Source organism: Myotis lucifugus, unplaced genomic scaffold (genome assembly GCF_000147115.1).
Source record: "Myotis lucifugus unplaced genomic scaffold, Myoluc2.0 scaffold_4640, whole genome shotgun sequence".
Lineage (NCBI taxonomy): Eukaryota > Metazoa > Chordata > Mammalia > Chiroptera > Vespertilionidae > Myotis > Myotis lucifugus.
In genome coordinates, this window is record NW_005875688.1 from 1 (window position 1) to 11,515 (window position 11,515).

The 11,515-nt window shown below is 51.4% G+C and overlaps 1 protein-coding gene across 1 annotated transcript; it reads left to right on the plus strand.

Annotated features, from left to right (window-relative positions):
• The first annotated feature begins 8,649 nt into the window (after positions 1-8,649).
• Positions 8,650-9,021, plus strand: LOC102434184 (60S ribosomal protein L37a-like). The gene has a single exon (XM_006108962.3). The coding sequence runs from the start codon at positions 8,676-8,678 to the stop codon at positions 8,952-8,954; it is 279 nt and encodes a 92-aa protein (XP_006109024.1). The 5' UTR covers positions 8,650-8,675; the 3' UTR covers positions 8,955-9,021.
• The last annotated feature ends 2,494 nt before the right edge of the window (positions 9,022-11,515 follow it).

The following is an 11,515-nucleotide window of genomic DNA, read 5'->3' on the forward strand; positions in this document are numbered from 1 at the left end:
CTAGCCCGGGAACTGCCTTTTAAATTTTACGTGGTGTTCATGAATTTTCTTAAGTCTTTGCAGTTTTAAAATTGAGATCGAACTCACATGCCAGAAAAGTCACTGTTTTAAAGTGCTTAAGCCAGTGGCTTTGTGTATGTTCATAAACTTGTGCAACCATTAACCTAAATTTACAACTTGCAGCACCATATCGGCCTACGATATGGGACACTCTGGCAGAGCAGGAAAGGGAGCTGGGCAGGCCTGGGTTGGGCAGCTGAGTGTGGGGCTGGAGTGGGACATGCTGACCATTCAGTGGGAGGTGGAAGGAGGTGAGGGCCGGGTCAGGCAGGAAGAGTGTGGAGCAGCAGGGACAGGGGAGAAAAGACGGACGGAGAGAAAGCAGGGAAGGCGGCCTGAGTGGGTGTCTCACTTGTACCCATGGGACTCTAATCTTCGGAGGTCCCTGCGTGGGGGCATGAGAGGCCAAGGCCATCGAGAGAAGAACTGACTACATTTCCTGAGAGAAGGGGACATGCCGCGCCATGCAGGGCGTACAGGCAGCATCAGGATGCGGGAGGCCTCGCCATGCAGGGCGTACAGGCAGCATCAGGATGCGGGAGGCCGAGCCATGCAGGGCTACAGGCAGCATCAGGATGCGGGAGGCCGAGCCATGCAGGGCATACAGGCAGCATCAGGATGCGGGAGGCCGCGCCATGCAGGGCTACAGGCAGCATCAGGATGCGGGAGGCCGCGCCATGCAGGGCGTACAGGCAGCATCAGGATGCAGGTGGCTGGAGCATGAGGGAGTGGCAAGCCAAGGCAGAGCTCTGCTGCGGTTTCCCTGGGGAAGGGGACAGGGTGGGTGCGTTCTGGGGGCTGGCGAGTGTGAATAACCCTGTGGGCTCTGGGTTCATGGGTGATCTCAGGTTGCCTGGCACCTGGCACTGGGTGACTTAGGGCGGGAGGAATACTGGCCTGTGTGGGGGGATTTAGAGAAAAGGGTGGGACTGTTCAGTTTGTATATGAAAGGGCGTGCCCCTTTGCCACCCCTAACAATTGGCTGACCCCAAGAAAGGGCAGTCTGTTCCCGGCCAGCAAGATGTTAAGACGCCAAAATATCCTAAGATATATAAAAAAAAAAAATTTAAACATGGTTAATACAGTGGCCTGGGGAAGTGGGGAGGGGAGGGATTGAAGTCAATGAGAGAAGCTCTGGTTTAGAGCCAGGAGGAGGAATGGGATTGGGGGGTGGGGAAGGCCTGGGGAGTGAGGGATCTCACACTGAGACACCCTACAAAACGGGCCCATGCCCTGGTCCGGTCCGGGAAGGATCCCGGAACAGAGTTGGCTTCTGAGGTCAGGACCACACAAGCCACAGCCTGGGAGGGGCTGTGGAGGCGACCGGTTTAGGATGGAGCATGAGGATTGGAGGCTCAGTCACACCGATCCCACTGACCACAGTCTTTCTGCTCTCAGGTGGGGCCCATCGAAGCCACGTCCTTCACCCTCAGGGCTGTGAAGCCCCACGCCCGGTACTGCGTCCAGGTGGCTGCCCGGGACCTCACTGACTACGGGCAGTCAAGCCACTGGAGTCTCCCTGCCACGGCCTTGGGGACGCTGGGCCAGTAGCAGGGGCTTCCCGGCACCCGGAGAGGGGCTGGTCCCTGACATCCCCTCCCCTCACCGCTACCCACTCAGGGGTGGATGGGACCTCACTGGCCTGGGGCTGCTGCTGAGCGGCTGGGCAACCTTGGACACGTGACTTTGCCTCTGACACTGAATTTCCTAATCTGTGAATCGGGGATGTACTCTCTCCTTTGACTGCAGAACTGTGAATGTGACGTATTATTTATTGTTTAATTAGACAAGGACCATTGTTACTAGAATAAAGACTCTTCCTCCCTTTGTTCAACAGACCCAGAGAGGAGTTAGAGAGGACAGAACAGAGCAGGACACACATACAATGAATCCCCACTCCGTGGACAGGGTCAGGGCTGGAGGGAGGAAGAGACCGCAGCTGAGGAGTTGGGGTGGGTGTGGAGGGTTCTGCCTGGGACGGGATGGTGGGAGCCATTCAGTTCAGCAGTTTGGTTCCCCCATCGTCTCAAACGATGTGAGCCCCAGTGTGAGTGGACACAAATGGGACATCGTTTGTTTGGGAAGATTTCTCTGGGGAGGGGACAAAGCAGCCAGGCCTGGAAGGATTTTCTCAATCCATGGGTTTGTTTGTGGATTTCACTTGGGTCTCATCTCAAAGGTCACCTCCTCCAAGAAGTCTTCCCTGAACACATCATCTGTGGAAGCAGAATAATACCCTCCCCCCGCCCCCGCCACAGAAAAGATAACCACATCTAACCCCCAGAATCTGTGAATAGGGTACCTTACCTGGCAACAGGGACTCTGCAGGTATGATTAAATTAAGAATCATGATAAGACTCCTTAATTTAAAGTTTAATGATCTTTCATTAAGTTAATGAACAGCAAGGAGAGTTATTATCCTGGGGCCCCAAGAAAATAACAAGGATCAGGCAGGAGCCCTGGCTGGTGTGGTTCAGTTGGTTGAGCATCGCCATTCACCAAAAGGTCACTGGTTTGATTCCCAGCAGGGTACATGCCAATTTCAGGCTTGCTCCCTAGGGGGCATGCAGGAGGCAGCTGCTCGATGTTTCTCTCTCTTCCTTTCTCTAAAATCAATAAAAACATATTTAAAAAACTGTGTTAAAGAGGGAGGCAGGAGATCAGAGGGACAGAGACAGCGATGTGACAGTGGAAACAGAAGTCAGAGTGATGCAGGGCCATAAACCAAGCATTGCAGGCGTCTCCAGAAGCTGGAAAGGTCGAGAAAATGGATTCCCCCCTGGCGCCTCCAGAAGGATCCACACTGCCACCCGTATCAGACTTCTGACCACCAGGACTCTGATAATCGCTGTGTGTCAGGACAGTGAGCTTGTGCTATTTTGTTACAACAGCCATAGGAAACACACACCATTTCACTTTCCATAGTTACGCTGTTTTGTCTTCAGACCATTTACCAAACCAGAAAAGGTCCTTTTGTGTGTTTATTGTCCATCTGTCCCACCATGATCCCTGCGAGGACAGGAATCGTCGGTCTTCTCTGATGTGTCCCTAAAGGCTGAGCACATATCTGACACAACAAACATTGAGCCCTGGCCGGTTTGGCTCAGCAGCTAGAGCGTCAGCCCAGACAGAAGGGTCCAAGGTTCGATCTGGACAAGGGCGTGTACCTCAGGAGCAGGGTCGATCCCTGGCCCAGGTGGAAGGAAACGAATCTATGTCTCTCACATCTGTTCCCCTCTCTCTGTCTCTCCCCCTTCCTTCCACTCTCTCTCAACAACAATGGAAAAATATCCTCAGGTGAGGACTAACAAAAAAATAAATAAATAGAACAAACATTTATCAGAGAAAGGGAGGCCCTGGCCGGTGTTGCTTTATGGTTAGCACGTCCTCTCACACACAGAAGGGTGGAGGGTTCTATTCCAGATCAAAGGCACTTACCTGGGTTGCTGGTTCCATCCCCAGCCCGTGGGGGCTCCTGCGGGAGGCAACCAATGGATATTTGTCACTCAATATTTCTCTCTCTCCCTCGCTCTCTCCTTTCCCTCTTTCTACTCTCTCTAAAATCAGTGGGAAAATATCCTCGGGTGAGGATAAACAAGAAAATTAAAATACAATAAAAAAGAAGGAAGGAGGCTGGGGAGGGAATGGAGTGGGATTTCCTCTTTAAAAGGGCATCTGGGCCCTAGCGGGTTTGGCTTAGTGGATAGAGTGTTGGTCTGCAGACCAAGGGGTCCCAGGTTCATTCTGGTCAAGGGCATGTCAGCACGTGCAGGAGGCAACCAACTGATGTGCATTGATATTTCTGTCTTTCCCTCTCTCGCTCTAAAAATCAATGGAAAAATATCCTTGGGTGAGGATTTAAAAGAAAGAAAAAGGGCATTTGGTTATGGGGGACATTGGAAACCAGTGTGTGTGTAGGGGAAGTGGGTTTGCAGCCTGGTCTTGAGTCTGCCTGTGGCTCAGCATAAGGGGTTGGCCAGTGCTTCTCAACCTTGGCTGCACATTAGAATCACCTGGGAGTCTTTTTAAAATCCTGATTTCTGGGCCTCATCCTCCGGAAATTCTGTTTCTTTGTTACTAATGTTGTGGCCCCATCCGATAACAAAGAAACAGAATTTCCGGAGGATGAGGCCTAGAAATTAGGATTTTAAAAAGATTTCCAGGTGATTCTAATGTGCAGCCAAGGTTGAGAACCACTGGGGTGGGCGGTCATGGCGCTCTTTTGCCCGCGACCTGTGTAGCCCGTGGAAACTGACCGCAGTCCCCACGTGAGCCCTAAGGACACAGGGAGGATGGGTGGGTTCCGAGAGGCCAGCACACGGGTTTAACACCCAACACTGAACATTTTATTTGCTGAATAAAAGAATGAACAACAGGGGGTATCGCGAACAACAGCTACGTCGAGTCACGAAGAAATTTTAACAAGCCGCTGCTGACCTCTAGGACTCAGCACCTCCACGGAACGCCAAATCCAGACGCCCCGGAACCTTCGTTGCGAGCTATCGCAGTTGCCACCCGGAGGGAAAACAACCGGATTCAGATTTTAACAGGCGGGAGTCGCAGCCAATGACAAAAGCAGGCTGCGTAGGCGGCAGCCAATCCTGGAGGCTGGAGGAGTGACAGTATCGGAAGTGCAAGGACCGCGGGGAAGTTCAGTAAACAGCAGCCCTAACCTGTTTTCTGGTACGTGTGGGAGGAGTGGGAGACAAAGATATCGGAGCGGAAAGTTTTAAAAGTAAGTGTTGGATGTCTAGGGCTTCATACCCAGGGCGGCATATCTCGGAACTCTGGCCGAGATGATCCTCTCTAATTGGAACCTTTTTTTCTATCCTAACGGCCTCCCAGTCATCTTCCGCGAGAGGTGGGCTTTCGCTAAACTTTTCCCGGGATTTACCCAATCACAGGCGGGGAGCTTAGACTATTTACCCAATCACTTCCCATAATTGGGTTTCCGAAAGAAATTATCCAATCACTTCCCTTGGGGGCGGGGTTTCTTTTAAAATATTGTTCCCTCGACACTTTCTTTCACCTTCGGGGGCGGGACTCTGCTGAGCCCCGCCCCTCCTGGGATCTCTGGCCTATTGGGTTCCTAGAAGGGGTTCAGCTTTGCTAAAGAAACTCTTCTTTGGCTTCAGGGGCCCCTCAACTTCTCTTCCCAATTCTTTTGGGGTGAAGCCAGCACTCTTGGGTGGAGAGGGTCTTGGAAGAGAGAGCTCCGGAATTCTGAGCGCCGGTCCTCACCCCAGGAGAGCTGTGCTCCCAGAAGGGGAATGCGCTCTCCGGCCTGGGAGTACGTCCAAGATGTCAGGACCGACAGCCGGGAGCCCCCGGTTTGAAGTCGAGTTGATGTTCTTTCTTGTGACTCGGTGCCTTCATCTTTTAAACACCGATGTTAGGAATCCAGCCCCAGCCCTTTCGCATTCCAGCGGAGTGTGCAGGTCTTTGTGTCCCTGAAAGTCCTTTCACCGTGAGCATCCAACTGGGAGCCATCCATTTCTGTAATTTGCTATTAGATCCTTCTGTGTGCCATGCGGATCAAATCCTCACAAGTTATATCCATTCAGATGGGGAAACTGAGGCCCAGCGAGGATATGTTATAGCTAGAGAGTGGGCGACACAGAAACACAAAGTGCTTTTTTTTCTGATGATCTGATGTAGTTATTTTTCATAATCCAAACCGCTTTCCTATGTCTCCCATTTCAGGCTCCTGTGCAGGAAGTTTAATTCAGCAAGTCGGAGGCTGCTGTCCTTAGAAAGGCCAGATTACAGGGTTGGACGTTGGCTGGCACCTGGGAACTTGAATTTCAGGATGGCTTCCACTGTTCCCTGGGCTTACACTGTTTGCACAAACAGTTATGCTGAGCACCGGCTCTCCTCCTGGAGTCTGGAATCGTGGTCCTTGCTGGGCAGAGGTGCCAGCATGACCAGTCTCCATTGAGAACTCTGGATGCCAGGTCTCCATGAGCTAATCCAGGAGACTTTTTACACCTGTTGTGACAGCTCATTGCTGGGGGAATTGAGCACGTCCTGTGTGACTCCATTGGGAGAAGACTCTGGAAGTTTGTGCCTGATCTTCCTGAAGCTGTCCCACGTGCCTTTTCCCTTTGCTGATTTCTCTCTAACTTTTTGCTGTGATAGGTGGTAGCCATGTGTATGACCATATGCTGAACCCCAGGAGTTCTCCTACCAAATCATTAAACCCAGGAGTGGTCTTGGGGACCCTGACACGGCTCCCCAAAGACCGGCAGGCAGTACATGGTGCGATTGATGGTTCCCTTCAACATGAGGTGAGTGCCCCCACATGGCCCCCCACACCAGTTGTGGCAGACAGATCTGATGTCTGGAGTCCAGGGAGTGGCTCATCACTGGCGTTCAGACCAGGTCTCCAGTCCTGGCTCAGACATTTTCACAGTGAGCAAGTGACGGCTCCAAGCCCCGCTTTCCCACCATTCAGGCTTAAGCTCCCTGCCCCCCTAGAGCTCCCAGCCAGTGCCTGCCTCGAGATCTTGATCTTTGATAGTGAAAGTGTGAGCACAGGGATGGGGCCCTGTACATACATGCACTTCCACCGGCAGCCATGATTGTTCCTACCTCAGGACCTTTGCATACGCTGTTCCCTCTGCCTAGAAAGAACACCCTTCCTTTTGCTCTCACATGACTCTTCTTCACCCGTGAGGTCTTGGATTAAATCTCACTTCCTCAGAGAGCTCCTCTTGAACCCCCATCTAACCCATCCATTATTTCTCCTCTTGTCTTTTACACCATTTCTGAATGACCATATGTCAGTTGGTTGGAGCGTCCTTCCGACATGTCAGGGTGCTGGTTTGATCTCTGGTCAGGGCACATACAAGAAGCAACTAATGAAAGTTTAAATGTGTGGGACAACAAATCGATGTTTCTCCCTCTCCTCTCTAAAGTCAATCAATAAATATGTATTTTTTTAAGTCATCCAATTTGTGTCTCTCTCACACATCAAGTTTCTCTCTCTCTGCCTCTCCCCCTCCCTTCCCCTCTCTCTAAAAATCAATGGAGAAACATCCTCAGGTGAGGATTAACAAGAACAAAACAAATCTCTCTCTCTCAAAATCAATACATTTTTTTAAAAAAGTCATCCAACAAGGAGTTGTGAAAAGAGAAGGGACAGGGGAGGTGAGGCCTCTCTGGTGCTTGTTGTTGTTGTTGTTAATTCTCACCTGAGGATACTTTTTCCATTGCTTTTCGGAGAAAGTGAAAGGGAGAGGGATAGAGAGAAACATCTATGTGAGAGAGATGCATCGACTGGTTGCCTCTCGCATGCGCACTGATTTGGGGTGGGGAGTGAACCTGCAACCCTGGGATATGCCCTTGACTGAGATCGAACCCGAGACCCTTCAGGTGCGCAAGTGACGTTCTAACCATTGAGCAACACAGGCCAGGGCCTCTGGGGCATTTTTTTCTCTTTTTTTTTCTCTGGTGCATTTTGATTCATTTATTTATTTATTTGTTTGATTTTTAAAAAAATATATAGTTTTATTGATTTCAGAGAGGAAGGGAGAGAGAGAGAGAGAGAGAGAGAGAGAGAGAGAGAGAGAGAAACATCAATGATGACAGAGAATCATTGATTGGCTGCCTCCTACATACTTCCCGGGCATATGCCCTTGGCCGGAATCAAACCCAGGACCCTTCAGTCTGCAGGCTGATGCTCTATCCACTGAGCCAATGCTCTATCCACTGAGCCAAACCAGCCAGAGCTATTTGTTTTTATTTTTTTAAATATATTTTTATTGATTTCAGAGAGAGAGAGAGAGACACATCAATGATGACAGAGAATCATTGATTGGCTGCCTCCTGCACAGCCCCTACTGGAGTTTGAGCCCCCAACCCAGGCCTGTGCCCTGATTGGAAATCAAACCCTGAACTCCTGGTTCATAAGTCGATGCTCAACCATTGAGCCACACTGGCCGGGCTTGATTCATTCTTTCAGACTGTTTCCTGTACTTCTGTCATTCTTGATCCACCGTAATTTTTGCCCTGTGCATGCACCATTACTGTTATTTACTTACTATAATTATTAACCTAACTCCATTCCAACACATGGCTTAATAAACTACAATCCATGCAACACCTGGCCCATGGCCTGTTTTTGTAAATAAAGTTTTATTGGCACACTGGCTTGCACATTTGTGTGCATATCATGCATGGATGGCTGCTTCCACTCTCCAGTGGCAGAGTTGAGCAGTTACAACTGACACTCCATGGCCTCAAAGCCAACATGTTTTTTGTTTGTTTTTTTAAAAATATATTTTATTGATTTTTTACAGAGAGGAAGGGAGAGGGATAGAGAGTTAGAAACATTGATGAGAGAAACATTGATCAGCTGCCTCCTGCACACCCCCCACTGGGGATGTGCCCACAACCAAGGTACATGCCCTTGACCGGAATCGAACCTGGGACCCTTCAGTCCGCAGGCTGATGCTCTATCCACTGAGCCAAACCAGTTACGGCAAAGCCAACATGTTTATAGAAAAAATTTGCTGGCCTGTTAGGGTCACCCAACTCAGCTGCCCACAGCCTCCAGGGGAGGGTGGCCAAGAAATCCCTTTCCCCTCTCGGCGTCCGACCTAGTTCGCGGCGACATGGCTAAATGCACCAAGAAGGTCGGAATCCTCGGTAAATACGGGACCCGTTATGGCGCCTCCCTCACGAAAATGGTGAAGAAAATTGAAATCAGCCAGCACGCCAAGTACACCTGCTCCTTCTGTGGCAAAACCAAGATGAAGAGGCAAGCCGTGGGGATCTGGCACTGTGGTTCCTGCATGAAAACCGTCGCTGGTGGTGCCTGGACCTACAACACCACTTCTGCCATCACAGTAAAGTCAGCCATCAGAAGACTGAAGGAATTGAAAGACCAGTAAAAGCTCCACAGTTTGAAACATTGCGAGCCTATAATAAATGGGTTAATTTATATAACAAAAAAAAAAAGAAAAAAAAGAAATCCCTTTCCCAGTGTCTAAGCTCTCACTGTCCCTGCCGCTCTGCTGGCCGCGGTCATCTCTAGGGAAGGGACCAGCTTCCTTCTCCTCCGTGTTACCCGGTGGATGGGGTACCCAGAGTCCATTTAATGAGTAACAACATCAGCTAACGTTGGTGCAGCACTTAGCATGGGCCACGCCTTGTGCTAAGCTCGTTATACAAACTCACGTGTTTAGTTTCCCAGTGCAAGTATATTAATCCATTTGCGCATTCAAAACAGTATTTATTGAGCATCCACCATATGCCCAGCTGTTTCAGGCACTGGCGCTACAGCAGGTGAAGAAAAACAGTCTCCGCTCATAAAGGTGACGCTCTTGTTGGAAGATGGGGGATAAGAGAGTAAACATAACTAAATGTAATCATGAAATAAAAATAAGATAAATGGGTACTAGAGGTGGTGGTAACGATGATGGAAATAAAGCAGGGTAAGAAAGTTGTGAGAGCCTTAGCTAGTTTGGCTCAGTGGATAGAGCGTCGGCCTGCAGACTAAAGGGTCCCGGGTTCGATTCCAGTCAAGGGCACAGGCCTGGGTTGCGGGCTCAAACCCCAGTAGGGAGCGTGCAGGAGGCAGCAGATCGATGATTCTCTCTCATCATTGATGTTTCTGTCTCTCTCCCTCTCCCTTCCTCTCTGAAATCAATAAATATATATTTTAAAAAAGTTGTGAGATGGTGCCTTAAGGAGGTGTATTTTCTGCCCGTTCCTCCCTGTATGAGTTATCCAGTGCTGCATAACAGATGACCCAAGTTAGCAGCTAAATCCACAGGCACCTGAGGTGTTTTTGCTGGGTTCTCTGCTTCAGGGTCCCATGGCTGTAACTGAGATGTCAGCCAGGGCTGGGGTCTCCTCCGAAGGCCCGATGGGAACAGGTCTGCTTCCAAGCTTCCTCACGTGGTTGCCCAGTTCCTTGCCACGGACCTACCACTGGCTCTGTCAGACCAGCAGAGGAGAGTCTCCTGAAGTGACATCAACTTCGCAGGTTCCGCTGATGAGAAGCGAGCCCCAGGTCCCAGCCACATGCAAGGGGAGGGGCCTGCACATGGGTGTCCATCAGGGGCCATGGGGGCAGCCAGACCCCCATCCACAGTGAGCTTGCAAGGGGAGGTGTCATGTTGATGAGTGTGTCCCCAGCACCTGAGACCATCCAGGCACTTAGTAGGTGTTCAGAAATGTTTGTAGCCTGACTGAGTGGGTGTCTCCCATTTCATACTGAGGGAATCGAGGCCCAGGGAGGCCTTGGTTCCGGCCTGCGCTCCGCCACCACTCGCCAGCCTCCCCCTGCCACTGGTAGTGCTTCATTAATTTCTTTCCCCTCCAGGCTTTTTACACGTCTTTCTCCCTGTGATCTGGGAGCAGCTTTGCTCTTGACCCCCAATTCCCTTGTGGGGGTTCCCAGGACCCAGTGAGCAGAGGATGGGATCTGTCGTGTGTGCAGACCCTCCTGGGCCTCTGCCTGTCCCCCCTTCTCCTCCCCCCCTCCCCTCTCCTCCCCTGGAGCCACCACACACACTTGTTATCTGGAGGCTACCCTTCCCCCATCACTGCTGACAGTCCTGCTTCCCAGGAGCTCTGTCTGTCATCTGGTTCTCGGGAGCTGTCAGGCTTCATCCAGAATCTCTATCAACTTCCCTGGGAACTGCCTGGCTGAGCACATCAGAGGGACAGGCAGGGGTGGCCGCCCTTCCCGCTGGAGCCCACTCCTGCCTGAGCCTGCGCCTCACAAAGCAGAGGAGGGGCTGCTGTCACCCTAGGCAGGCCCTGCACCAAACTCCCTCCACACCCGAGCCCGCTGCTGCCCCATTTTACAGAGGAGGGGCGACTCCCAGGGCTCGGCCAGTGAAGCGTGAGGCCTGGGTTTAAAACTAAGGCTCCGCCCTGGCCAGTGTGGCTCAGTTGGTTGGAGCATCGTCCTGTACACCGAAAGGTGGCAGGTTGATTCCGTCAGGGCGCATGCCCAGGTTGCTGGCTCACTCCCTGGTTGGGGCATGTGCAGGAGGCGGCTGACCCAGGTCTCTCTGTCTCTCCCTTCCTCTCTCTGAAGTAAAAAATACTGCGAGGCTCCAAGGCTGCTTTGGTCACCATGCTCTGTTGACGGGAGCCCCCGGGGGCTGGGCTGTGTCACCACAATCAGGTTGGAGACTCGTGATGACAGGGCTGTGCCTCTCCTATCAGACTGGGACCCCTGGAGGAAGGCTATGTCTCCTCCATTAGAAAGTGCACATTTCTCCCATCAGATGGGAACCTCAAAGGGCAGGACAGGGGTATGTCTCCGTCAGAGGCAGGGCCATGTGTCTCACAGCTTAGAAGCCCCTGGAGTCAGAGCCATGCCTCCACCGTCACACTGGGTGCTTCCAGAGGGTCGGACCGTGTCTCCCTGTCAGAGCCTATGAAGGCATGCACAATATCCACCAGGCCTCTCCCTTCAGACTGCGTTAAGAAAGGC